The sequence below is a fragment of the Felis catus genome, chromosome E1 (genome assembly GCF_018350175.1).
Source record: "Felis catus isolate Fca126 chromosome E1, F.catus_Fca126_mat1.0, whole genome shotgun sequence".
NCBI lineage: Eukaryota > Metazoa > Chordata > Mammalia > Carnivora > Felidae > Felis > Felis catus.
In genome coordinates, this window is record NC_058381.1 from 44,602,454 (window position 1) to 44,630,078 (window position 27,625).

General features: G+C 38.5%; 1 protein-coding gene across 5 annotated transcripts in view; it reads right to left on the reverse strand.

The window, feature by feature from the left end:
- The window catches only part of KANSL1 (KAT8 regulatory NSL complex subunit 1), a 180,763-nt gene that overhangs the window by 11,541 nt on the left and 141,597 nt on the right, over positions 1–27,625 (reverse strand). For all 5 annotated transcript variants that reach the window (XM_019818040.3, XM_045044286.1, XM_045044287.1 and 2 more), the window contains 3 exons: positions 23,597–23,706; positions 22,564–22,759; positions 4,291–4,462 (listed from right to left, as the gene is read on the reverse strand). In XM_019818040.3, coding sequence (XP_019673599.1) covers positions 4,291–4,462; positions 22,564–22,759; positions 23,597–23,706 — 478 coding nt within the window. The remainder of the gene's footprint in view (positions 1–4,290; positions 4,463–22,563; positions 22,760–23,596; positions 23,707–27,625) is intronic.

Sequence of the window (27,625 nt, forward strand, 5' to 3'; positions counted from 1 at the left end):
AGCAGGCCTGGAGTCAGGTCCTAATTCCAACACCGAGTTAGAAGGCAAAAACAAGAACCTACCACTTGGCTGTATTTAGCTTCATCTGTGAGAAGAGGCAGCAGGACTAGAGCCAGGCAGGTGACATCCCAGCACACATGCTCTAGCTCTCCCCTCCTCTGCTGCAGACAAAAGCTAAACAATCAGAATACTCTTTCCTACTGTATCCCAAGATCTCAGATCCATCTCAAAAAATGACTTAGTTAAACCCAGAAAACTGCTATGAATCCATTTGAGTAAGCACAGGAGAGGAATTTGTTACTGCTAGACCAGAATGACGGTTTTTTTTTTTTTTATTCATTTTTGAGAGAACGCGACAGAGCGAGCGAGCAAGCGAGCGAGCACGTGAGCCAGGGAGGGGCAAAGAGAGAGGGAGACACAGAATCTGATGCAGGCTCCAGGCTGTCAGCACAGAGCCCACTGCAGGGCTCCATCTCAGGAACCGTGAGATCATGACCTGAGCCGAAGTCAGATACTTAACCAACTGAGCCACCCAGGCGCCCCCAGAGTCTCTCAGCTCTTAACATGTTATGTCAGACACTTCAGTTCACACCTAATCCCCTTCCCTCACTTAAATGCTCTGAAGTAGAAGCTGCTGCAATGGGAGAATACCAACCTGAGCCCCAGAGTTGAAGTATTAAGCAGAATCCAGAGCAATTTCCCCTATAACCAACCCCACTGCATAGGCAGTTAGGGATAACAACAAACTGCTGGAAGGACTCAGGCTGCTATACTTTGCTAGAAGTTTACTGTGTGTTAACTGCTTTCATATAAGAGTGAACAGGAAGTCAGTTAAATCCCCCAGTCAACGAACAAAAATGATCTCTTAGGGATTGATGGTCTTAGTTCATGCTCTAAGTGGTTACGTAACAACACCTGGGATCCACGTAAAGCTGAAGCCCTGAAATGGATTAGATATGCAGGACCTGAAAGTGAGCAAGGAAAGGGTATGAAACAGAAGAGAATACAACAGGGACTCATTTGGCCAGAGGACTTCACACATTTTGTACCTGTACAGGTAATTCTTCTGTGATGAAGAGAAGAGGGTGCAGATACTTGATTAGGTCAACAACAACAGGAAAACAGAAGTGTTAAGACAGGAAATAAGAAATAGAAGGAAACGAATACCATTTTAAGCTACTATTTCCTCAGACAAAATAAAAAGACTTTGACTTTACGCTCACCAGGGTCTGACATTCCAAGATTCACTTAACTGTTTTGCTCATTACTATCCACCATTTTCTCAAGCACATTTTCTAGGGTTGTTTTGTAATACTCCCTTCCTCCTCCTGCTGGTAAAACTGCGGTAGCCTTGTACATAGAGTCTTAGTAAGCTCTCTCACAACAGCATAGATCATCTGGCCAGCAGGTGGTGCTCTTATGAAGCCCAAACTCAAGTTAACATTCTTTCCTCCAAGGGTTTGTACATCCTCTACATTTCAAACTAAGGATTAACTGGCTTGATTAAGTGGGGTGACAAGAATTCTATCATCCCTAACCACACTTAATGGGAACGTTGGAGGTGTGGTCAACAAGGGACACAAGTCTAAAATGAAGAGGTGCAGGTGGGTCCCAACCTAACTACAAAGAAACTGGTGCGGAAACATTAGTAAGACTGCTTGAAAAGCCTGCCATCTCTAAGTAGCTTCTAGACAACAGGCTGTAAAAGGGTGGCCCAGAGGTCAGGTCTGGTGCATGCATGTTTGACCCTCACAGTATTAGGCCGGCTGCTAAGTCTTCACAGTTACTTATTATTCTACACAATGATATATGGGGAATCTTGGAGGTGCTTCACATAGAATAATGGTGCCCTTTAGAGTTGGGCATATCTGTGGCCCTGAAAACCTTACCATGCTATTTGTTTGGATCAAAACAAAAATATCCCAACAGGAACAATATTAGAAATGCTAACAGAGTTCCCCAGGTCAACCCACAGAAAGTCTAAATCATCCATAGGCAAATATGTTCACACATCCTCTTTACAGGCTCCTAAGGAGATTTAATGACTATCTCTCTTGTCTAAACTCCAATGTCATGGTTAGGAGTTGTGTGAGACAGGGAGAAAAAGAGATTGAAAAAGCATTTAAAGGCAGGCAGGAAAGCGAAGATGCTAAAGACCAGAGAAAGGTCTTTCTCCCTCAATGCTACCTCCAGTTGCTTGAAATGGGATGGAGTAGGAAGTGTAAGGGCACCACTCAGATCTATAGATATGAACCAGTCAGAAGGAAAAGAAAGTGTCGAAAGGGAATGGGTTCCTCCAAGTAGAGATGTTGACTGAACAGGAGACATCACACAATTGAGTACATGTGATTGGGGGATGGGAAGGAAATTCACAACTGTATATGGTAATACTGTTGACAAAGAAAGATCACCATGTTTATAAGCTGGTATGCAGGGAGTATGGAAGAGGCCTAATCGGAACCATAATATAATTATTGACTTCAGGCTTCCTTATTCAAATATGAGACAATACAATTCAGTACTGTGAATCCTGAGACAGTAACCCAAGAAACATTCCTAGGTCTTCCTGGTGGCTCTGTCTGCAGTTCCAATCTAGAAATGGGTAGAAACCTGATTTCTCTTAATAACCCAGCTAGGAAGAAGCATGTTACATAGTGAAACAAAGGACAGGCAACAGATGACCCAAGTTTGAATTCTAGAACCATCTAAACTCATTAGCCATTGGGGCGCCTGGGTGGCGCAGTCGGTTAAGCGTCCGACTTCAGCCAGGTCACGATCTCGCGGTCCGTGAGTTCGAGCCCCGCGTCAGGCTCTGGGCTGATGGCTCGGAGCCTGGAGCCTGTTTCCGATTCTGTGTCTCCCTCTCTCTCTGCCCCTCCCCCGTTCATGCTCTGTCTCTCTCTGTCCCAAAAATAAATAAATGTTGAAAAAAAAAAATAAAAAAAAAAAAAACCAAAACTCATTAGCCATTTAGTCTGAAAAAGTACAACCTTTCTAAGCCTGTTTCCTGAGCTCTCAAACTGAAGTTAACACCTTACAGGATTAGTGTGAGAAGCAGATAAAACTAGTATGAGAAAGGTGCTTTGTAAACCATAAAATGCTATACAAATAAAATCCTCAGTTACACTAGCTATAATCCAAATGCAAGAGAAGGTAAAAACCAATGACCCTGGAATCTGAAGTACACAGGAAGACGTGTTAGTGTTTTCTACTCACTGTGTGCTAAAGTTTATTTACTGCTCTACCACTCCTGACCTAAATAAAACCCTGCCTAGCTTGCAAGCCATATGATTCAAGTTTTCTAAACATTTCTACTCTTATTAGAAGTCCTATCGTAACAGGAATATTAGATCATGCCCTTACAGTCAAGGGAGTTCTGATAACATGGCCTGGAGTAGTTACAGGATTTAGGTAGCCAAAAAATAATTCAGTCATTTGAAGAACACATAAAGAAAAGGGGATTATAGTAAACCAATGTTTGACCAACTATTAAATAGAAGAGGGCATTCTCTAGGATAGCTATCAGTCATGCTTATTTTTTATAAATAAAGTTTTATTGAAACACAGTCATGCCCATTTGTTTACATATTGTCAACGTTGTTTTTGTGCTATAGTGGCAGTCATATAGTTGCAACCCAGGCTATACAGAGGAAGTGTGTCCTGCAAAGTCTAAATTATTTAGCATCTGTCCTTTTAAGTAAATGCTTATAAACCATTCATGCTAAATGCTTCTTTTTTTTTTTCATACCACCAAGTAAATCTTAAAATCCCACACTAATTCTTATTCCTCAGACTCCTATTTCAATTACCCTCCTTTCAAAAACTTGTACAGACTACCTTTGGGTGTTATGAAGGACAGAGTAGGGATAAAATACGGTTCCTTCTCTTTATGTACACACACCCTGGAAAGCCAGTCATGTAAGCACAGTGATACATACAGCCCCAGTAGGAAGACATTCTCTCAAAAGAGTGCTGCCCTTCCTACTTACACCATGGCACACACAGACGATGGACCAGGTTGCTTGTGGCTGGAAGCAACTGTCCTTAGGCCCACCCACAGCCACTTGAAAGGCTGGGGGGAAATCTCTCTCCTGGCAAAGTGCAATCTTTTAGTAGCACATTCTGGTCTGGCACATCTGCTGCACCCTATTTGCAAAAATTCTAAGGGACTCTGGTGAGTAAAATGGATTTTCTGGATGGCACGCGGGTTGTACCAGGATATTAGCTGACTTTCTTTCACTTGAATCCTGTAAGTCTCAAAAAAACTTTGTATTCTGTGGCCTTTCTTACCATCTGGAAATGCTAGAACTGGGTGAACACAAGAGTCCAATTGGGAAAGGCGTTCCAACAGAGGGGCTTCGTAGTGAATTTCCGGGGGCATGGTGACGGTGCTGCCTGAGCCACACAGCGCACAGGAGGGGTTCACATCACAGCCAGAGCGCATTGTGCTGTTCCGGTGAACCTGCGAAAAGCCAAACAAAACACAACTCGTTGTCTGATACAAACCCAGCTCTCACTCATTATCCCAAAGATTCAAAAGACGCTTTCTAGATCCCTGTATGACACTACTAACAGAAGTTTGATTCGTTTGTTAGAAGATTCCCTTTTTTTGCACCCTAACCTTCAAAGTAATGAACTTGTTTCTTCTTCAATGATGAAATCCAATTATTTGCAGTCCTAAGTGCTCATCTAGGTGCCAAACTTGTGAGCTTAAAGCTACTGGACATGACTTGCTTTCTTCAGCAATTTCATCCACCTAAGGGCCTGAATAACCAATCACACGGTCTCCTGTGCTTTTCACAACTCCTTCTGAAGACTTTAGGTAGTCTCAAACCAAACGACAAGTTTTCCAGGACTACACAGAACTCATTAGCTACTTTATTTAACCCAACCTAAGACCTACTGTTTTAAAGTTCGTGCCTAAATAATGAAAATAAATTTGGTATGGTGAGTGTTGACACCCGGAGTCTTTGTGTCAGATTATTAAATCCACGGGGACAAAAATTATTTCCATTAAACTTCCTTTGTACACACGTGGGTAGGATAAGAAATAACCTCTCCTGCTAAGTCCACAGCGAAATGAAATCTAAATCTTCAAAAGACTTAATTCTGTTTTAAAAAGGCGGGGGTTAAACAATTTTATGCTCTGAGAAAAATTTAGGTCATGCTGAATGCAGGATCCCTAGGCTCTCGTGTCAGGGTGAACAACTCCGGCATATGCCAAATCGTGATCTATGAAAAGTCATCTGGGCAGCATAGAGTCCTAGAAGAAAAGGACTTGCCTGTGGAACAGCACCATGAGAAGAGATGCTCTGAGCAAGGGTAGCATCAAAATTCTGTTAGCAAAAAGGCTGTAACAACTGTAAGAGCTGCATTTAGGTTCAGGACAAACATCTTTTTTTTTTTTTTAATGTTTATTTTTGAGAATGAGAACAAGCAGGGGAGGGGCACAGACAGAGCGGGAGACAGAGACTGTGAAGCAGGCTCCTCGCTGTCGGCGCAAAGCCCAACACGGGGCTTAAACCCGTGAACCATGAGCTCATGACCTGAGCCGAAGTCGATGCTCAACCTACGCAGTCACTCAGGCGTCACTACATACACATCTCTTGAAAGCTATTTGCCTTTACAGACATGTATAGGAGAAAGATAAATATGAGAACAATGCGGTCTTCATCAACATTCCCCAACCGCCTCTCCTTCTTGCAACCATGTAGATGGGTGGCATGCAAAGAAGGGGCTGTGGGGGCACTTGGGTGGCTCAGTCGGTTGAGGGTCCGACTTCAGCTCAGGTCATTATCTCACGGTTGAGGAGTCTGTGTCCCGCATCGGGCTGTGTGCTAGCAGCTCAGAGTCTGGAGCCTGCTTCAAATTCTGTCTCTCTCTCTCTTTCTTTCTGCCCCTCCCCCACTCGTGTCTGTCTCTGTCTCAGAAATAAGCATTAAAAAAACTTTTTTAAAAACAACAACAAAAGGGGCTGTGAAGGTCAGACTGGGTAACTTGCACTAAAGTAAAAGAATTCTAATAAGCTGCAGTTGTAGATGCCACTGAAAGGGAATCATACCAACCAAGCACGATACTACTGTGTAGACAACATTAACTGGTACTGTTTTGGGAAAAAATATCCCTTGCACTCTGTTTAATCAGGGTTGGCTTTTGGAAGAGATAAAGAGGTAAAGAGAGAGAGTATATGTTGGCAGAGACAAAAACCACACACCACACTGTGGATGAATGGGAGGATTTAGGTAATTAGTTAGGATCTAAAAATTGTACCAAAACTTAAAACATTAAAAAGAGATGAGAAAAAGATACCAAAATCAAAATAACAAATCTTAAAATGGAGGTATGTTTTTTCCCTCATAAACTAACACACAACACCAATTAGCTCTCTATATGAAAAATGAACATTTTATGGCTACAGTTCACCCTTGAGTCAACCAACAGCTAATAGATGAGGTGTAGAGTAAAAAGAATATAGCAAGGATAACAAAGTAACACTAAAAGATTAAATCAAAGCTGAAATTGCCAAAAGAGGAAATACATGCTAGAAACAGCAAATTTAAGAGCTGTTCTTTGGGAGCTTTCCTTTTTTCTTCCTTCCTAAATCCACCTGAAGGGTGGGGTGGACAGGAACAGACGGATTAACTATAAGACTGGATTAATGAAGAGAAAAAGGAATAAATGCATATGTATAAGAACTCAAAAAAGCACTAGTTAAGTGAAAATCTGGAAACCATGTGTGTATATGTAATATGTGTGCACACTTATGCATTTCTATAATGTTTAAATGTTACATATTTTTGTATTCCATCTAACAAGGGAATACCATACTCACGCCTATAAAAAGGTAGAGGCTCAGACAAGTGTATTTCCTTGGTGAAGTCTTTAAGAACATTAAAGAGACAATCTTCTATTCAATTAAAATGCCTGATACTGACATAAAGAAATCAGAATTCTATTGTCCTTTGAGAAAAATAAAATTCTAACAAAAATTTGACTAAAGTTTTGTGCACATATGTAATTTAAACATCAATCTCACTTTTCAACGAAAACCTGCAAAGTAAAATATTAATAAACACAAGCTAGAAGTATAAAAAATATCTTTTTTAAAAAAAAATTTTTTTTTCAATGTTTATTTATTTTTTGGGACAGAGAGAGACAGAGCATGAACGGGGGAGGGGCAGAGAGAGAGGGAGACACAGAATCGGAAACAGGCTCCAGGCTCCGAGCCATCAGCCCAGAGCCCGACGCGGGGCTCAAACTCATGGACCGCGAGATGGTGACCTGGCTGAAGTCGGACGCTTAACCGACTGCGCCACCCAGGCTCCCCAAAAAATATCTTTAATACAATTTATTGAAAGATAAATTTTGAACTCTTTTGAAGGATGGTTTGGACAACTTTAAAATTACTTCATTCATGGGAATGCAAGCTGGTGCAGCCACTCTGGAAAACAGTATGGACCATTGTGTAAGGGTGAGTACTCTGGACTCTGAAAACAGTATGGAGGTTCCTCAAAAAACTAAAAATAGAACTACCCTAGGACCCAGCAATTGCACTAGTAGGTATTTATCCAAGGGATATAGGTTTGCTGTTTTGAAGCGGCACATGCATCCCCATGTTTATAGCAGCACTATCAACAATTGCCAAAGTATGGAAAGAGCCCAAATGTCCATTGATGGATGAATGGATAAAGAAGATGTGGTATATATATACAATGGAGTATTACTCAGCAATCGAAAAGAATGAAATCTTGCCATTTGCAACTACGTGGATGGAACTGGAGGGTATTATGCTAAGTGAAATTAGAAAGACAAAAATCATATGACTTCACTCATATGAGGACTTTAAAAGACAAAACAGATGAACATAAGGGAAGGGAAACAAATATAATATAAAAACAGGGAGGGGAACAAAACAGAAGAGACTCATAAATATGGAGAACAAACAGAAGGTTACTGGAGAGGGGGTGGGAGAGGGAATGGGCTAAATGGGTTAAGGGGTACTAAGGAATCTACTCCTGAAATGATTGTTGCACTATATGCTAATTTGGATGTAAATTAAAAAAAATAAAAAATAAAATTACTTCATTCACACATGCTTTGCATAAATGCACAGCTAGAATTTATCCTACAGATATGCTTATTAACTACACAAAGACCCACATTCATAAAGAAATAAGATGCTAAATTATATGCATGAACCTATTTATGTTTTTCTTTTTTTAATCACAATGTATATTTTACAATAAGAAAACAAATTTTAAGGGGCGTCTGAGTGGCTCAGTCAGCTAAGCGTCTGACTTCTGCTCAGGTCATTCTCATGGTTCATGAGTTCAAGCCCCACACTGGCTTCTCTGCTCTCAGTACAGAGCCTGCTTCAGATTCTCTGTGTCCCTGTCTCTCTCTCAAAAATAAAATAAACATAAAAAAGAGTATTTTAATACTTAAAAAAAAGAGAGAAATTAAAGAAAACAACAAATATAAATGACCAGGTGGAGATTTCTGAATATCAAGATTATTCAATATTAGTAAACCAATTAACACAATTTTATTTGTGTATTTAACTGCTCACTCAATACCTTCACAGCTATTATATAGGCACCTCAGTTCAAAACTGAGCTCCTACTCTTCCCAATTTTTTGCTGCTCAGTCCTAAATCTCTGGACTCATCCTAAACTCCCTTCTTTTACTAAGCCCCATTATCCAATCATGATGTAATCCTATGGTCTCCATCTTCTAAATGTATCCAGAATCCAACTGCTTTATATACCATCTCAATTGCAATCACCCTGATCTAAGTCAGTATCTGTTCTCATATGAATTGTAAACTTTTTAAAAATGTTTGTTTATTTTTGAGAGTGGGGTGGGGGGCCGAGGGAGAGCAGAAAGGGGTGGAGATATAGAATCCGAAAGCAGGCTCCAGGCTCTGAGTTGTCAGCACAGAGCCTGACGTGGGGCTCAAACTCATGAACCATGAGATCATGACCTGAGTCAAAGTCTGGTGCTTAACCGAATGAGCCACCCAGGCACCCCTGTTATATGAATTTCTTAAATAACTTCTAACTGGTCTTCCTGCTTGCCCCTCCTTCCAACTAATCAAAATACAGTAGTAGGTGTAACCTTGGCTTACCAGTCCTCAGCTCAAAATGCTCCAAAGGCTTGTCATTTCATGAGGAATAAGAGCCAAAGTTCTTGCAATGGTGCACACAAAAGCTTTATACCATCTGTCACCTCTATTGCCTCTCTGACTGCATTTCCTTTTATTTCCCACTTCTCTCCTTGCTCAGTTCCTCTGACTGCTTTGCTATTTTCTCAATATGGCAGGCAAAATTCTAAATCACAGGCCTTTGCGCTTGGCTCTTCTATTAGTTCCACTGTCATTCCTCTCACCTCAGGTCTTCTTAAAAATGGCTGTTATTTAGAAACATGTAAGTGAAAAAAAAAGATTCTATTCTTGATTGTAACAATAAAAAATACTCTAGCTAAGCTTAAAACCTGTAAACACAAAGTTTTAAATTATTATTTATTTATTTTGAGAGATCACAAGCGGGGGAGGGGCAGAGAGAGGGGGATAGCGGATCTGAAGGAGGCTCCACGCTGACAGGCTGACATCTGTGAGCCCGATGTGGGGCCTGAACGCACGAACTGCTAGATCATGACCTGAGCTGAAGTCAGATGCTCAATCGACTGAACCACCGAGGCGCCCCGTAAACACAAAGCTTAATTTTTACAGCTATTAATAATCTATAAATTAACCTATAATTTTAAACTCAGTAAGGTTTTGGTGGGGAAGGAGAAAGGCAAACAAGAGTTAAATAACCTTAAAAACTGCAACTGAAAGAATATATGCTTAAAGGGAAAAGTCCCCATAGAATTTCTGATAAGCAAAGATAGAGGGGAGTAATTTGCCTTACCACATATTAAAACTATTTTAAAGTTACAATAATTAAGATATAGAAAACTTAAACAAGAGAACTAGACCAAAGAATATATGACAGCTTACTGTGTAGCAAAGCGGATTATTTCCAAATGAATTAAAAAAAGAAAAAAAAAAAAAAAGGAAAAGATGACCAATGGAAAACTGTGCATTAAGGACACTTCCACAGTCCAGGGATCACACAAGACTCCTACAGAAAACATGCCTTCCTTAACCCTTGCCCCAGATGAGCTCACTGTGAAAGATTACAAATCATACAAAACAGACTGATGTGATGCAGTCAGCAGATGCAAAAATGGGGAGAATCTGTCCTCAAGAAGCTAAAAATGGATTAATTTCTTAAAAGTAATTTCTGCATCCAACATGGAGTTCCAACTCACAACCCTGAGATCAAGAGCTGAATGCTCTACTGACTGAGCCAGCCAGGTGCCCCTGGAAATGGAATAATTTGAAAGCAATTTTAAATTTTTTTTTCTTTTTTTTTTTTTCAACGTTTTATTTATTTTTGGGACAGAGAGAGACAGAGCATGAACGGGGGAGGGGCAGAGAGAGAGGGAGACACAGAATCGGAAACAGGCTCCAGGCTCTGAGCCATCAGCCCAGAGCCCGACGCGGGGCTCAAACTCACGGACCGCGAGATCATGACCTGGCTGAAGTCGGACGCTTAACCGACTGTGCCACCCAAGCGCCCCTGAAAGCAATTTTAAAATAAGTATATTAAAGTTGTTCAAAGAGATAAAGGAAGGAATAAACATCATAAAAGAACAGGAAATGATGAAAAAAAAAAGAAAAAGGATGTTTCTGAAAGTAACCACAAATTCTGAATGAAAAGCACACACTCAAGTAAAAGACCAAAATACAAAAAAATCCAAACTGACAGGTTCGATAGTAAAGTAAATACAGCTGGAGAGAACCCTGATGACTAGGTGGAAGAGTCCAAGAAGACAACAGAAATAAAACACAACAAGCCAGAGAGATGGAAATGGGAAGTGTACAAAGAAAGAGAGAATGGCAAGATCTATGACAATCTAATAATACAATACCGTATTAAAAAAGAGAGGAAAAGTTTAAAGAAATTAACAATTTTCAAATTTTCAAAACCCAAGACAGACAAGAACTGAGAATGAGGGTGTAAGCCAAGACCTTAAGTGGCTAAAAACTAATTCATACATCTAAATATACCCTTAATACTGCAAAACATAAAAACAAAACTGAAAGTAGGGAGTTGGGGAATTTAAATTACTAGAGAGAAGGTACAGATAAACTATAAAAGGACAAACTGACATCAGAATTTTCATCAACAATAATAAATACTGGAAGGAAATGAAGTATCTTCAAACTGCTGAATATAAAAATTTTACATGCAGTTAAACCATCACTCAAGAATAAAGGCAATTTATAACTGTACATATTTACAAATACACATATGTAGGGGCACATGAGTGGCTTAGTTAAGTGTCCAACTTCAACTCCAGTCAAGATCTTGAGGTTCCGTGGGTTTGAGCCTCACATCAGGCTCTGTGCTGACAGCCTAGAGCCTGGAGGGCGCTTTGTATTCTGTGTCTTCCTCTCTCTTCGCCCCTCCCCCACTTGCACTAGCTTGCTCTCTCTCAAAAATAAACATTAATTTTTTTTTTTTTTTTAAAACAGCAACAAACAAACACACACATGTATACATTCAGACACAAAATAAAGACTGGCTTTACAACTCCTAGATCGCTGCTGGAAAGCTACTAAAGGAGGCGCTCAGCAAGAAGGATAGAGTGGGACGTAAGAAGCTCCAGAACAAATAAGAATGGCAAACGTGCTGGTAAATGTTAAGTATGAATTTACAGATGACTGATTTGGGTGGGGTTGAAATTCAAGGTAAAATATTAAAGATCATTAATAGATGAGAAAAAAAGATGTTTTAAAAAGAGGCATTCTATGGGTGGAGGATGGGTATTAGGAGGGCATTTGTGATGAGCCCTGGGTGTTATATGTAAGTGATGAACTACTAAATTCTACTCCTGAAACCAATATTACACTATACTTTAGCAAACTAGAATTTAAATAAAAACTTGAAAATACAGACATAAATAGAGGAGTTCTAAAGTCCTCTTGTTCCAAAGTAGCAAGAAATGAAGACTCAAGTAACCCAACAGCAGAAGAGGCATAAAAACAAGGCAAAGAGAAGACTTAAAAAAAAATTATGGAAGAAAGATTCCAAATGTAATAGTAATCAGAGTAAATGTAAATGTTTAATTCACCTCTTAAAAACACACCAAAAACAAATGGACACAGAAAAAGTGAAAACAAAGAGATGGAAAAAGGTGTATCTAGCAAGTACTTACCAAGATCCCTATTTAATTAATTAATTAATTTATTTATTTATTTATTTTTTAACGTTTATTTATTTTTGAGACAGAGAGACACAATGCATGAATGGGGGAGGAGCAGAGAGAGAGAGAGGGAGACACAGAATCGGAAGCAGGTTCCAGGCTCTGAGCCATCAGCCCAGAGCCTGACACGGGGCTCAAACTCATGGACCGCGAGACTGTGACCTGAGTCGAAGTTGGACGCCCAACCGACTGAGCCACCCAGGCACCCCCCCCAAGATCCCTATTTAAAGTAAAAGCATTGTTAAGAGACCAAAAGGGGAACAATATAATGATGAAAGGAAAGATGGCAAAGAAGAAGTAACAACCATGAACTTGTATGTACCTAACCAGTCATCCTGGAACTATATCAATATATAGGCATTAAAAAAGAGGAGGAGGAAGAAGAAGAAATGGGAGGTAGGGAAATAAGAGAAGTTGTTTAAAAGTATAAATTTGTATTTTACTAGATAAAGAAGCCCTGGAGATCTAATACACAGTACAGTGATTATGGAGACAACACTACTGTATTATAAACATCAAATGTGCTAAGAGACTAGATCTTAATTATTCCCACCACAAGGAAGAAATGATCATTGTGTGACATGATGGAGATGTTAGCTAAGGCTACAACTGGCAGGCACACTGCAATAGCAATGATCAAATCAACATGTTGTGTATCTTAAACTTATACAATATTACATACCAAATACATTGCAAAGACAAATAGAAAGCAGACCAAAGGACACAGAAGATACGAACACAATGATTAAGCCCAAACTAGAAGTTAAATTTAGAGCCGTGAAGTGAACAAACAGGTTATGGATATACTCACACCCAAACACTGTCTTTTTTAAGGAAATGTGGACTCTATAAAAGATGAACTGAAATTATGCCTACCAACACGGAGATCTTGAGAAGACAACAGTGAATTTTAAAAAACCCACCAAGTTGCAGAATATGTACACCATGATGGTATTTATATAAATTTTTTTTATGAACATTAAACTAAACAATACATACTGCATTTTGCTCATGGATACACAGATGTGTAGTAAAAACCTAAGTGCCTGAACTGGGAGTATACATACCAAATTCATGATAATGGTTACCTCTGGGGAAGGAAGCAGGTAGAGGAGACGACAGAAAATAAAAGAAACATTAATGTTTATTGTATTTTTCTTTTAAATATTAAAAAAAAGAAAAAAGTCAAGCTTAGTAACATTTAAGGTGGTTATGTACACAGATGTTTGTTACATCATTCTTTGTACTTTACAGAATTGAAAAAAAAAAAAAATAGGGAAGGAGGACATTAAATCTGGTAAATTTTTCCATACTCAGGGAATTGAAATTCTTCACACAATAAATTCAGTGGTGCAAAAGAGTTCCAGAAAATTGGCAGTGGGAGTAAAATGAAGTCCAACTACTTCTAACTACAGCACAGGTATGCTAAGTATGAAAAGTTGCTGAAACCCAGGAATTGAATTAGTAATAACACCTTTCCAGATTTAGAATTGAGAAAAAGATTCAACCATCACATGAGTAGCAGAGACAAGGCCCAATGGCCAGTGTACTGAGTAGAATAGTGCCCCCCACCCCCAGACCCCATCCCAATCAATATTCATGCCCAACCAGAACCACAGAATGTGACCTTATTTGTAAACAGGATTTTGCAAATGTCATTAGTTTAACATGAAGTAATACTGAATTAGTCTTAAATCCAACAACTGGTGTCTTTAATAAGACTACGTGGGAATGCCTGGGTGGCATCCGACTCTTAATTTCAGCTCAGGTCATTATCTCATGGTTTATGGGGTCGAGCCCCACATCAGGTTCTGCACTGACAGTGAGGAGCCTGCTTGAGATTTTTTCTCTCCCTCTCTGCCTCTCCCCTACTCACACCCTCTCACTCACTCTCTCAAAATAAATAAATAAACATAAAAAAAAAGACCATGTGAAAACACAAAGACACAGGCACACCAGGAAGATGATTGTGTAAAGACAAATGCAGAGATAAGAGATATGCTGCCACAAGCCAAGGAATGCTAAGGACTGCTAGCAACCACTAGAAGCAGGAAGTGGCAAGAAAGGATTCTTCTTTAGAAAGCCTTCAGAGGTAGCAAGGGCTGCCACCTTGATTTCAAACTTCTAGCTTCCAGAACTAGGATGGGAAACACACCCAGCTACTAAATTTTTCTAGTCATAAACACAAAGTCTGGATAAATTGACTCATTTTTTTAAGAATAATGAAAGAAAAAAATCCTCAGCATGGGGACTATGAGTAGAATACTGCAGAACAAGGGAAAAGGAAACAAATCTGAGAAATTCAGAAAAAACACACCCCTGGAAAACTGTTAAACAAGTTTGGTGAAACAATCAAACTTCCCACATCTCCAACAGAGTCAAAGACAACACAGGCTCTATGGCACGGAAACAGGGAAGATGAAAGGCAATAAGATGACATAAAAAGGAAATACAAAATCTGAAAAGAAAAAAAAATCTTAACCACCCTTGGTAACAGAACTAGAACCTACCTAAGAGGTACTATAGGTCAGACTGACGATCTGGAGAATTAAAACAGGACGTGAGCAATAAACTTTTCTTTCTTTCTTTACACTATGGGAGAACCAAAGAGATGAAAACAATGAAAGAAATGTTAACAGCTAACATCTGAATACTTATTATGTGCATTCAAACTAATCCAATCACTTCCCGCGTTTAATTTAATGATTACACTGAGGAGCAGGTAGTAAGAGCTAAACAAACAGGATAGAAAATAATACAGAGATAACTGGAATACTTTAGTTTGTACCTGTAAACTCAGGCAGACCACAAACCAAAGCTATAATAGAAGAAAACTTGATAGAGTGAGATAAAAAAAAAAACGCAGCAATATCCATTGCAGTTTTGCAATGATGGAAATGTTCAATATTTATGTGACTTAAAGATGGTAGCGGCTAGTCACATGTGACTACTGAACACTTGAAATGTGGCTGTGCTGCATTTTTTATCTTCATTTTAAATAGTTACATATGGCTACGGTAGCTACCAAACTGGACAGTACAGAGCAGAACTCGTTACCAATATAAAAGAATGACAATAAGATCATCTGAACTCTATGCCAAAACAACAAATAATCACCCCCACTGCCAAAAGACAGCGGAACAGTTTTAAGGGACAAAGGTTATGAGCTAAGAACCTGAAACATGGTCAAACTTGTTCTAATCCTGAAGAACTACAAATTCAAATTAAGAACTCAATAAATGGGTATATTAAGGTATAAAGAGGACTATCAATAAATAATGAAATGTTACAATCAAAATAAGCCTAAATAAGCCTTTAAATCCAGTTTTAAAAATGAATATAAAATGGAAAACTTTTCTATTTAATAAAATCTCCATGAAAACCAAAGACTTTTTTGAGATTAAAAAAAAAAAAAAAATGCCACCACCTAAATCTGCTTTTATGATGTTTCAAAAAACACACAGAAAACAAATGCTTAAAAGTAAACGGGGGAGAAAAATCCCATACTACGTAACATTAGTATCAAGGAAAGTAGAATGTAAGGCAAAAACTACTGGAGATAGAAGCCATAAGTCACTAAGATATGACTCTAGAGAACCCCACACTAGACACCAATGACATTAAAACAAAAATCAACATAACAGACTACAAATACAAGCAGAAACTACACAAACCGTACTGTAACCAAATGCTATAAAAATTAGTAATTAAATAACAAAAGGTTGAAAAAGAAAAACCATTTAGAATTTGGAAACTCAATTTGTAACTCTTGGGAAAAAAACGCAAAAACTCAATGGCAACTTACAAATAGCAAAAAGAACACTTCACACATCAAAGGCTGTGGAATGCCATCCAAAAACTACACTCAGAAGAAAATTCAAAAAGTTAAGTGCTTTTATTATTACAGAAGAACAGAAAATAAATTAACCAAGCATTTGAATAAAGGCAGAGAGGAGGGGGGAAAAAATCAAGACCACAGGAAGCAGAAATTACCAGCAAATAACTGATCTTTGAAATGACCAATAAAATAGGAAAACTGCTGACAGGATTAATGAAGAAAGAGAAGACAAATATAATTAAGACTGAGAAATGGACATAACCACAGGTAACAAGGATTTAAAAATTAAGAATGCTTTCATAAAATTCTGTATGACTTAATTTGAAAAATCTGATAGATGCACAATTTTCTGTACAATAATAGGTGTTAGTCTCAGATGGTTTTTGACTTAAGTTCCAACAAATTTTAAAGAAACTGATACTTCCCAGAAAAATGCGTTAAAGCTTTCCAGAGCATAGCAAATGGCAAAGTATCCAAATTCATTTTAAGAAGCTACCCTACATCAAAGTTAATAGTGAACTTCTAAAAGGAATGACATGCCTCACTACAACCAACTATTTCTTAACACTGTTCTGAAGTGTATCTAGTCAAGGAAAAGGAGTAAGAAGCGTATAAAGAGGTATCACATTGCTTGCTGGTGACAGACAATGTAGAAAATTAAAAATAATCAACCAGAACACAGAGTTCATAGAAGTGTTCAATTACAAAACTCAACAGCACTCATGAAATAACACTAACAGAAAAGATCTCATTTGCATCACAAAATAACATGAATGTAGGAAATATGTAAGAATCAAATGAAGAGATAAGATACATACATGGAGAAATTCTGTTCCTTTAATACTATAAATTACACTAATTCTCTCTGAAGGAATTTCCATTAGAAACTCAATGCAGTAGACATGAAAAATTCTAGTACCAAAGCTCTCTACTCGTCATTCTCTGTTAATCAGAGTATTAGTTCAAGCACTGAAAAAAATTCTTTTAGCTTGAGGACAGTTTACAAATAAAATATCAGAGCTTCAACTTCTATGTATTTTATCTCAGCCTTTCAAAATTTATTTTGTGTGTGTTTTATAATAAACTACAATTTTCCATATGGCACTCTTGCTCCTGCCCAAAAGTTCAACTAGTATTGAAAAGTTAGGCTTCCAAAATTTATCACAAGAAGCCCTTGTCAATAAAGAACATATTTTATTTGATACCAAATTACTCACTTTTAATACAAACTCAAAATCACTTTAGTTCTTTAGTTCTCATCCACAAATGTCACGACACTAGGCCTCAAGAGAATGTCCTACTGATACGTAATGTCCTGTTATGTCCTCAAGTGTGATACACGAGGAAGTGGTAGAGGACCACTTTAAAGAATCCAACTTTAAAATAAAACCCAGAGCAAACATTCCTACATAATTATCCTCCAACAGACTATAAAATTCCAAAATCACACCAGAACACTGTCAAATCGTCTGATAAGAAATGCTACCCCTATGTTTATAGCAGCATTATTTACAATAGCCAAATTATGGAAGCAGCCCAAATGTCCACTGACAGATGAACGGATAAAGAAGTGGTAAGTACACACACACACGCACGCACACATGCATATGGAATATTACTCAACTATAAAAAAAAGGAATCTTGCCATTTGCAACAACATGGATGGAGCTAGAGAGTATAATCCTAATAAGTGAAATGAGTCAGAGAAAGACAAATACCATATGATTTCACTCATATGTCGAATTTAAGAAACAAACCAGAGACACACCAAGAAACAGAGTCTTAACTATACAGAACTGATGGTTACCAAAGGGGAGGTGGGTGGTGGAATGGGTGAAATGGGTGACAGGGATCAAGGAGGGTACTTGTCATGATGACCACTGGGTGATGTATGGAATTGTTACATCACTATATCGTTTACCTGAAACTAAGATAACATTGTATGTTAGCTATACTGGAATTAAAAAAAGTTGTATTGATCTCAAAAAAGAGATTAAAAAGAAATGCTATTAAGGCCAATCCAAAAATCTCAAGGCATGTTATTTTTTCTTTTATAATACTATTCGTACTGGGACCCCTGGGTGGCTCCGTCAGTTAAGTGTCCAACTCTTGACGTCGGCTTAGGTCATGATCTCACTGTTATGAGATTGAGCCCTGCATTGAGCTCCACGCTGAGTGTAGAGCCTGCTTGGGATTGATTCATTCTCTCTCTCTCTCTCTCTCTCTCTCTCTCTCTGTCTCCCCCTCTCCCTCTCCCCAGCTCATGTGCACAAGCTCTCTCAAAATAAGTAAATAAGCATTAAAAAAATACTATCTGTACTGTGATATACTTAATATACAAAATAACTTTACCTAACAAAATAAAAAGCAAACCTATATTGGCCCCACATTTCCTTTAAAACTTTTACTGATTTGAAATTTCAGTATATTAGAAACTAATGTTTTAGATTGAGCTATAACTATACCTCATAGAAGCAGCAGGATAGGAAATAAACATAGTGATAACACGTTATAAAAATTTGTCACTTGAGTGTTTCTTCACTGGCCTAATTGCTAACATCTACCATACCAGACCCCCAAAAGTGATGAAATACATAATAAATAGCAATTAAGGGCAACTTGTTATCATATGTACTAATATTACAATAAAATCACAATAATAGGAAATAACCTCCACATTCTCCCCAGGCTTTACAGATTTCCATGGAAGATAACCCCACTCTCCCAATCCCAAAGCTCTCTGCCCTCCCAACTCTGATACTCACAACACCCTAGTGATTCTTCCTTAGGACTAGTTTTCAAAACTATTGCATCCTGAGAGCTTTGGAGCCTTCAGACTATTACTTCCACTAGGATTACTATTGTCACTAGTCTTTCTTTCTTTCAGACTCCAGTCTCTCTTATCGCCAATCTACTCCAAACATAAACTATCTGTACATTTATCTTTTACAAAAAAAAACAGCTTATGATACTTCACTGCTCAAAACTCTAACCTAAAGTCAACAGTTTCGTCATTTAAAGCCTTTCATTATTTACTGACAGATTTCAATCCTGTTTATTTCCAACAAGTTCATCTTATTAAATCCTTTGTTGTAGTCACTGAATTTAAGATACTAATGACATAAAAACAGACTTTTAGAGGCAAAAAGAAATGTGCTACTACACTAAAAGTACATCTCAGCTATAAGATATATTGTAATTTCAGAAATGCTGGTAAAACTTGATAGAATAAAATTCCAGCTGTGATTCAACTAAGATGACTGCTCTGTAAAACTGAATGAGTTCCCTAAAGTGAGTTTTATATTTGGTTCTAGCATGCACTAGAGATAATTTAAAATATGTAGATAAGCCAGTAACATTGACATTAAACATGTGTTTTTTACATTCTCTACTTGTAGATATACTAGTAACCATCTATCCTGCGTAGGTAGAAATGTGGTGGGAAGGGCAATAACAAGGGTAATTTGAGTTAATCCAGAGAGATGTAGTTCCTGTTTTATTAAAATTCTTTTTAAAAAAACTTGGAAGCAAATCTTATTAAAGTATGAACTCAATGGTGTTTACTAATATCAGAGAATGGCTTATCTGTTACCTTCTTTGCTATCTAGGCTCTGTCATTAGAAAGTAAGCTCCATGAAGGCAAGCACTTTGTTCACCAGTGAAACCACAAGAATACCTGGAGCACACTGGGGATTCAACACAGTGCTGCATAAATTTGCTTGGCAAATCCAGCACCTCAAAATGATAAAAGACAAGATGCCTGCTCAACAGCAAATATCACCAAGCAAGGAGCCATAGTGAGCAATCAAGACAGAATGGCCTTTGCCTCCAACACTGGCAGAACTCCAGTATTTCTGTTATAACCAGCAAATGGTTTATTTCCTGAACTCAATTGGTTTGTCTTATTTACCATGTAGCTTACTTTTGCAGGTCAGGATGACTGTGTTTTAGAAACTGATGCTTGGGGGCATCTGGGTGGCTCAGTCGGTTAAACATCTGACTTCTGCTCAGGTCATGATCTCACAGTTCAAGTCCCGCATCAGGCTCTGTGCTGACAGCTAGAGCCTGCTTTGGATTCTGGGTCTCCCTCTCTCTCTGCCCCTCCCCCACTCATGCTCTGTCTCAAAAATAAACACTAAAGAAGGAGGAGGAGAGGAGGAGGAGGAGGAGAGGAGGAGGAGGAGGAGGGAGGAGGAGGAGGAGGAGGAGGAGGAGGAAGAGGAAGAAGAAGAAGAAGAAGAAGAGGAGGAGGAGGAGGAGGAGGAGGAGGAGGAGGAGGAAAAAGAAACTAGTGCTGGAATCAAAGGGTCTTTTAGTATGCTTTGTATGTCTCTTCACAAGTACATTTGATTTTAGGCATGGACCAGAAGAAGCTATTGTCAAGAGCAGGGAAGGTTTGCTACCATACAGAGGAGGCCACCCTACACCACAGAAAATTTTTACAAAATCCCTAGATGTCATGACACAGTGAGACTAGCAAACTGCCCCGAGAAAGGACACTACTACCCCTTGAGATTTTTTTGTTTTTGTTTGGTTGAGGTTTTTTTGTTGTCAAAAGCATAGAGACATGATCAAAAACGACTTTCTTACATCTGACAGTAATATACAGTTTTCTTGCTTTCTCAATATCAACTCTTTAACCTCTGAGAAAAAAATTCTGACTTATAGGTCTATTCATAAAAAATTGAGACCACAAATGTCAATGTGAGAAACTTGCCAAATACCCTTCTCTTTTCTGTTATTTTGGTAATGCAGGCATTCTAAGGAACAGACATGAGAAAAATGGTACAATCTGATAGTTAATTTTTACTGTGCTTTCCTTAAAAACAAAAAAGATAAAGGCAAGGTTATCCGGTCCAACTGCACACTATAACAAAACAAGCCAAGCACCGATAATCCACTGTCTAACCAGTAATGGTTCTGACAATTCTCTCCCCTCTTCTTGCGTTATCACTTTTCTCATCAGCAAGTGTATTGTAATAGTTAGCTCTATCTTAACATTTCCCTTCAAATAAGTGATTTCTCCGCTCTCCTATACAGCAATATTGAGTTATCTAGAACGTTTCTCAACTGAAGCATTCAGTTCTCTTTAATGCTTTGAATACATCTCAACTCCTTGCCCCCTTTCTCTCCTGAACCCACTCCACTCCAAGCAGAATTTCGCTCTCCTCCCGTTAGCAAGACAGCTCACACGGACCTCGAACAACCCTAACCCTGCCATACACGATGGTCACTTCGCACCTTTCCTGTGCTGGGCCTGCCTGCGGCACCTCACACACCACCGCTTGTTCCTCGCTGACCCACGTTCTTCATTCGTCTTCCATGTGCCTTACTCCCTTCAGTTTCCTTCCACTTCACCAGTCACTCCTTCCCCGTCTCTTCCTTCCCCTTGCAAGGCCTCCAGGCCCCATTCCATCGGAGCTCCCGGGCAGTCCCTGTTTCCCTTCATCTGTTGCATTTTTCTCCCCAGCACTTAACGCTATAGGACATACCATTATACCTAATTTATTATTTTCTGTCTCTACCCACTCGAGTATTTCAGGAGGGCAAACATTTTTATCTGTTTTTGTTTAGTGTTGTATTCCCAGAGCATAGAACAGACCCCGCTCACTGTAGGAGCTCAATAATATTTGTTGAATGAGTGAACAACACAAGTGCTAACAGTAACAGCCACTCTGTACCAGGAACGTATCAGCCAGACATCCCAATGAGCAAGTTACATACGTTTCATTTAACCGTCAAAACACCCGAAGAGGTCACTGAGGCCTGGGGCGAAGGGAAGGATACGGGGAGAGGAGTGTGGGGGTGGTAAACGTGCTCCAAATCACAAAGCTATTAAGTAGCAGTGTCATGATTCAAACCCAAGTTTATCCTCTTTAAAGGTAATGCTCTTAACCACTGCATGGTATGAATTTTACTGAAGTATTATTTCATCAGTTTTGGAATGAAGTCCAACTGTGCTATTTGAAGAGGCAGCAATCAAAAGTTTCCTACACTTGTTAACTGACCTCCATTCATTTAGTCACATTAATGTAAAAATTCTGAGAGACTCTTATTTGAAAGGAAAGCATGCCATTTTCAGTGATAACAGGACAAGTAGGAAGCACGTTACCCTCCTTCAAAGTGTTGATGGCAGCACTTAAACCTCTTCTTCCCCATTTCTATTAACAAGTTCAAGTCAGTGGTTTCCAAATCTGGCTGAAGAACCATCTAGGAGTTGTTTTTCTGAGAACAAGGGTCCCAGGCCCAACTTCAGAACCCAGTATTTTGTCAAGCTCCCCAGGAAACTTGGGTGGTTAGTGAAGTTTGGAAAACACTAGTTAAATGAACCAAAGTTGGCAAAAGACTAATAATTCTATCTGAGCATCTGGCTCACTGTTTAACAGTGACCAAGTCTCACCAGTACTGACCTTTCTGGAAAGAGGAACGATGCTGTTGGGTCGAACAAGCCTTCGTTTCTTACAGCTCAGTACAGGACGTGTTCGGGCTGCCACACAGGTGCCATCAGTTGATGAAGAAACTAGATTCAGTCTTTGCTTTTTTTGTAATTGTTCCTCAGCATCAGAGATGTCACCTGGAATGTGGTCTGCCAAGATAGGCTGAAGACTATACAAGGGGAAGGAAGAATATTCACGTCTCAGAAGACAAGGAAACAAAGCCTTTGATACCGTTTCAACCTCCTCTGCTTACACATGTTCACAGACACAAACAAGTTCTAGGACAGATGCACATCACTTCTTGATGCTGGTATCTACTAATCTAAGTGAGTGAGTGAGTGAGTGTGTATGTGTGCATGTGCACGTGCATGCAGTGTCTGTGCTGATCTTTAAGACTCTTGGTGGACAACAACATCATGTCTGAATAGTGTAAGTCAGTAAGTGACAAATTCAGGTTCCAAGTGATAAAGTTCTCTTCTACAACAGAAGCATGAATGAAGAATTAGCTGTAGAAAACTGCAAGTGGTAAGAAAATGATTAATCCTGCAAATGTTAATGGGCTACCTAAGAAATAGTTCTTCTATAAAATTCGACTTTCAGGGATGTATACAAATTGTTCACTTGTAGAGGGATTCCTTCAACTTTCATAAATACAGATTTACAAACACAGCCTTTAGGGATCTAATCTGTCCTAGAGTAAAAGATTTTATGTACACGCTTCTGAAGAATTCTACCAAGACTAGGACCAACCATAACGACTCACAATAACTGTAGGACCTTTTCTTTTTTCTCCATGGTGAGTTAATTTTAGGCTACAGTAAGTAAAAGGGAAACACATTAATATGCTAATTAAAATATACTTGCTACTGTAAGATGCATGCACAATATTATTAAGCAATAAGGTTTCTGACTTTAAACCAGGGTTAGTCCTGGCTAGGGATAACTAAGAGTCCCAAATTCATCATTTACGAGCCTACTGAGCACAGGAAGTAGACACAAAACTTACGTGTTAATAACGCCATTGACAGGTCTCAATGCTCCACATGATTTAGTAGACAATGACTCTGAATGACCAGAGGCACCATGGTTTTCCAGGGGCTGAGAAACAGACTCGATCTAAATAAGGAGAAGAAAGTTAAAAATACATTATAACATTTAACCAACAGTATCCAGAATGAAAAGCAGCACCATTTCATCACTTAAATGAAACATCTAAAATTTCTGATATCAACCTAAAAAAACTCGTATGAATGAGGAAAAAGGAAAATTAACTAGGAGAACTGGCTTTTGCTTTGGGGTGAAGAAGGGTAAGGAACCAAAATATTTTAACAGACTAATAGTAAGTGCCTACTTACAGACTAATAGTAAGTTCCATGATTACAGACTAATAGTAAGTTCCATGATTCCATGGAACAGAAGCTTAGCAAAATAATTACATAGTAACAAGAGTCTTCAACTAAGGGTCAGGAGGGAGGAGAGAATCCCAAGCAGGTTCCACAACCATGGGATCGTGAGCTGAACCAAAATCAAGAGTCAGATGCCTAACCAACTGAGCCACCCAGGGGTCCCAAAACAAATTTATCTTTCTTATAAAAATCTGGGGGCGCCTGGGTGGCTTGGTCGGTTATGCGTTCGACTTCAGCCCAGGTCATGATCTCACGGTCCGTGAGTTCAAGCCCCGCGTCGGGCTCTGTGCTGACAGCTCAGAGCCTGGAGCCTGTTTCAGATTCTGTGTCTCCCTCTCTCTCTGCCCCTCCCCTGTTCATGCTCTCTCTCTGTCTCAAAAATGAATAAACGTTAAAAAAATTTTTTTTTTAAATAAAAAAAAAAATCTGAAGAAAAAGCGCAAGTCATCAATAATCACATGACCTACAGATAACTGCTGCAAACAGCCTATTTTTTCATGCCTACATATACATATACATATATATACTTAAATGCCATAAATCTTCAGTGTGAATTTTACCGATTTGGGGGCAATTCAGTCCCCAAATTAAAACTGAAGGCAACAGAGAAAACATGATTTAGCACAGAAATGTTTGTCACAGATAAGGCAGCACACAGCAAGCAGTCAAGAGCATGAACCTCACAGAGGGAAATGTGCCTAGGTTCCAGTCCCAATCACACAAGCAGGCACTGAATAATCAGAGGACCGTGGGATATTCTATAATCACACTGAAATCCAAAAGCAGGGCACTGGGGCAACTAGGTTCATCATTCATTCCCAAACGTAAAGCACTTAAAATATTAACCCCATCCTCCAACAGCATTCCATCTGGAAAAAGAAAACCACAGCTCACAACACACGTAAATTTACTTAAAGCTTCTTAAATATCTTCACACTGCCTTAAGTAAAAGTAAACATTCTCTATCCTGCAGTCCAAAAGGCTGCAAAGACAGAGAGTGGAGATACATTAATAAACACTTTACAAATATTAAACCCACATACTAATTTAAGCTTGATCACTACTACTGCAGTGGTTTACACCATTAGTATTTTCAGGAAACTAACACATGACTCATATCTGTTTTCCAACGAGAAACTGTAAAAAGGATCAAAGAATTTAAAGGCTTTCCTATCCAGAAAGCAGGAGTTATTACTGAGCTTTCTTGAATTTTATGTGGTACATACATCCCAGAGCCAGAAAGAAGAGAGCAGAAAAGCTGCAGTAGTAGAGAATTTCTGTTAATTTCCCTTCTCCCAAAAGCAGAGGTTCAGGGGGTGAATTTTTGGGAGTTAAAAGTAGCAAGGAAGGTTAGAAGTGATTTCTTCCCTGACTGAAAGGGCTAGGTATATGGAAAAGAATTCAACTTTTATTCCTGGATCAAAATAAATTACTTTTTGACTTTATATGAATTACTTCATGTTTCAAGCTCATCTCAATGATACTCAACATAGTCTTGCTTAAAATCACCAAAATATTGCTGGCCCGTAAACAGTGTACCAGTCATTTCCACGAACTAGCAACATGGCCAGGAAATTGTGCTAAATAGGGAGCGGAACCTTCTGAAAATTCCACTTCCATCAAGTTAGTTAGCTAGGCTTCCATTTTTGCATATATAAAATGGGACTATTTTGTGCCTCACTTTCCTATGCCTCTATACTGAGGTTAAAATATATACAATTGTATGAAAATAATTTTGAATTATTTTTTAAGTTTGCATTTTATATATGTACATATATAAATATGTTTGTATTTTATATATGTACGGATATAAGTATGTTACCTCTACACTCAATGTGGGGCTCGAACTCACGACCCTGAAATTAAGAGTCACACGCTCTTCCGACAGAGCCAGCATGGCGCCCAAGACTTACTTACTTTGAAAAATTTCAACCAGCATAATGCCTAAGATTTATATTTACCTACACCACTGAAAACAGGCAGCTGGAATCTAAAGAAATAAAGTAATTGCAAAAGCAGTCATAAATTCTTATTATTCAACTTATTTATCCACAGTCCAATTTATCTTAATAGTCCTAATTAGTCATTAAAAAAATATATATGGTAGAGCAAATATTCCCCAGCCAGTATCTACCCCTCTATTCTCTATCTCAAAACCCTTGTTGGGCCAATGCACTATTCATTAAACCTGGTGACTGCAAAACTTCAAACAAACAACAACAAAAAAAGAAGTTGTTCTTGCTTAACCAATGGTAGGAAGATAATACCTTGAACTGTTTAAAAAGAAATAGCAATAGTTTACATGTTTAGCATGCCTTTCTTCTGAGAAAGCATTTATCCTCTGACTTATCACTATCACTCCACGAAGGAAGGAAAGGGTAAAGGAGCAAGGCTTATTTTACAAATTGAAACAAACAAATAATGAAGTCATCTGTCAAAAGCCACAGAAGCAATATTTTGCTAAAACAAACAAGAGAACTTCAATTTCAAATATTCACCCAGTAATTACCTTTCCTGGAAGAAAAACAGGTATATAAGAAAATATACTTGTTACCTGCTCATTTGCACAAAAGAAAGGTAATCCAAAAACTAATGAAAATGGCCACCTAAAGAAAGTGGGAACAGAATGGAACGAATGGGAAAATGGGAACAAGGCAGTAGGAATGATGGTCTTTTGTACAGCTTGGATTCTTAGAACTATAGTAATGCTTCACATACTCAAAAATAATAATAAAGATCAATTATTGTGTTGGGAGAGAAAACATGGAATACCAGTATTAGAATAACTCTAAAGAGGTAACAAAAACCTAACTGCATTACAAAACAATTACATATCACTCTTAAAAGGATAAGGAAAAAAAACTAATTTAAGTATAACTTCAGGAAATAGTATTTTGACTGCGTATTATAGGGCAAAGACATTGTACACAATATTGTACTCTGTTTAATAAATACATTTCTCACAAGGATATGAGATGGCAACTATGAAACTACTTTCTGTGATAAAAATGAGTATCAATGAGGAAGGCTGTGGTGTTGGACTGGTATTAATATGCACTTACAGTTTTTAACGTATATACAAATGGGTAAATAAACACTGATACATGTGTATGCATGCATGCTTTAGCACATGTGTGTTTCCCAGCTTTGACTGTTGGGAAGTCCCAGAAGCAATGACACCAAGTAGCAATGAGCACAACTAGTACTCAGATCTTGGTTTCTAAACACTGTTGTCCAATAAAAAGAACCAGGGCTGGAGCAGGTAAAATACAGGATGAGTTCAGAATGTCTTCTGGTGCCTGAAAGTGAATACTCAATAACCGAGGGGAGCATGCTGAAAAGACACAGGAAACAATATGAAAGAGGCCTGGTACCAAAAATTGAGACAAGTGGAGCATGAATGAATCATAAATAGGAACAGATTATAATCCATAAAATGAAATGAACCTATTCTGATATAAACATTACTGAATGACGGAATAAATACCTAAATAAATGAGGGAGAAAAGACAGCTCTTCCTAACAGAATTCCAATTAACAAATGTAGAAAACAGAAAAATCACCATTTAGTAAACACCACAGTAATAACTGTTGTGGGCAAAACCCACTGGTGGATGATAAAATTGTGG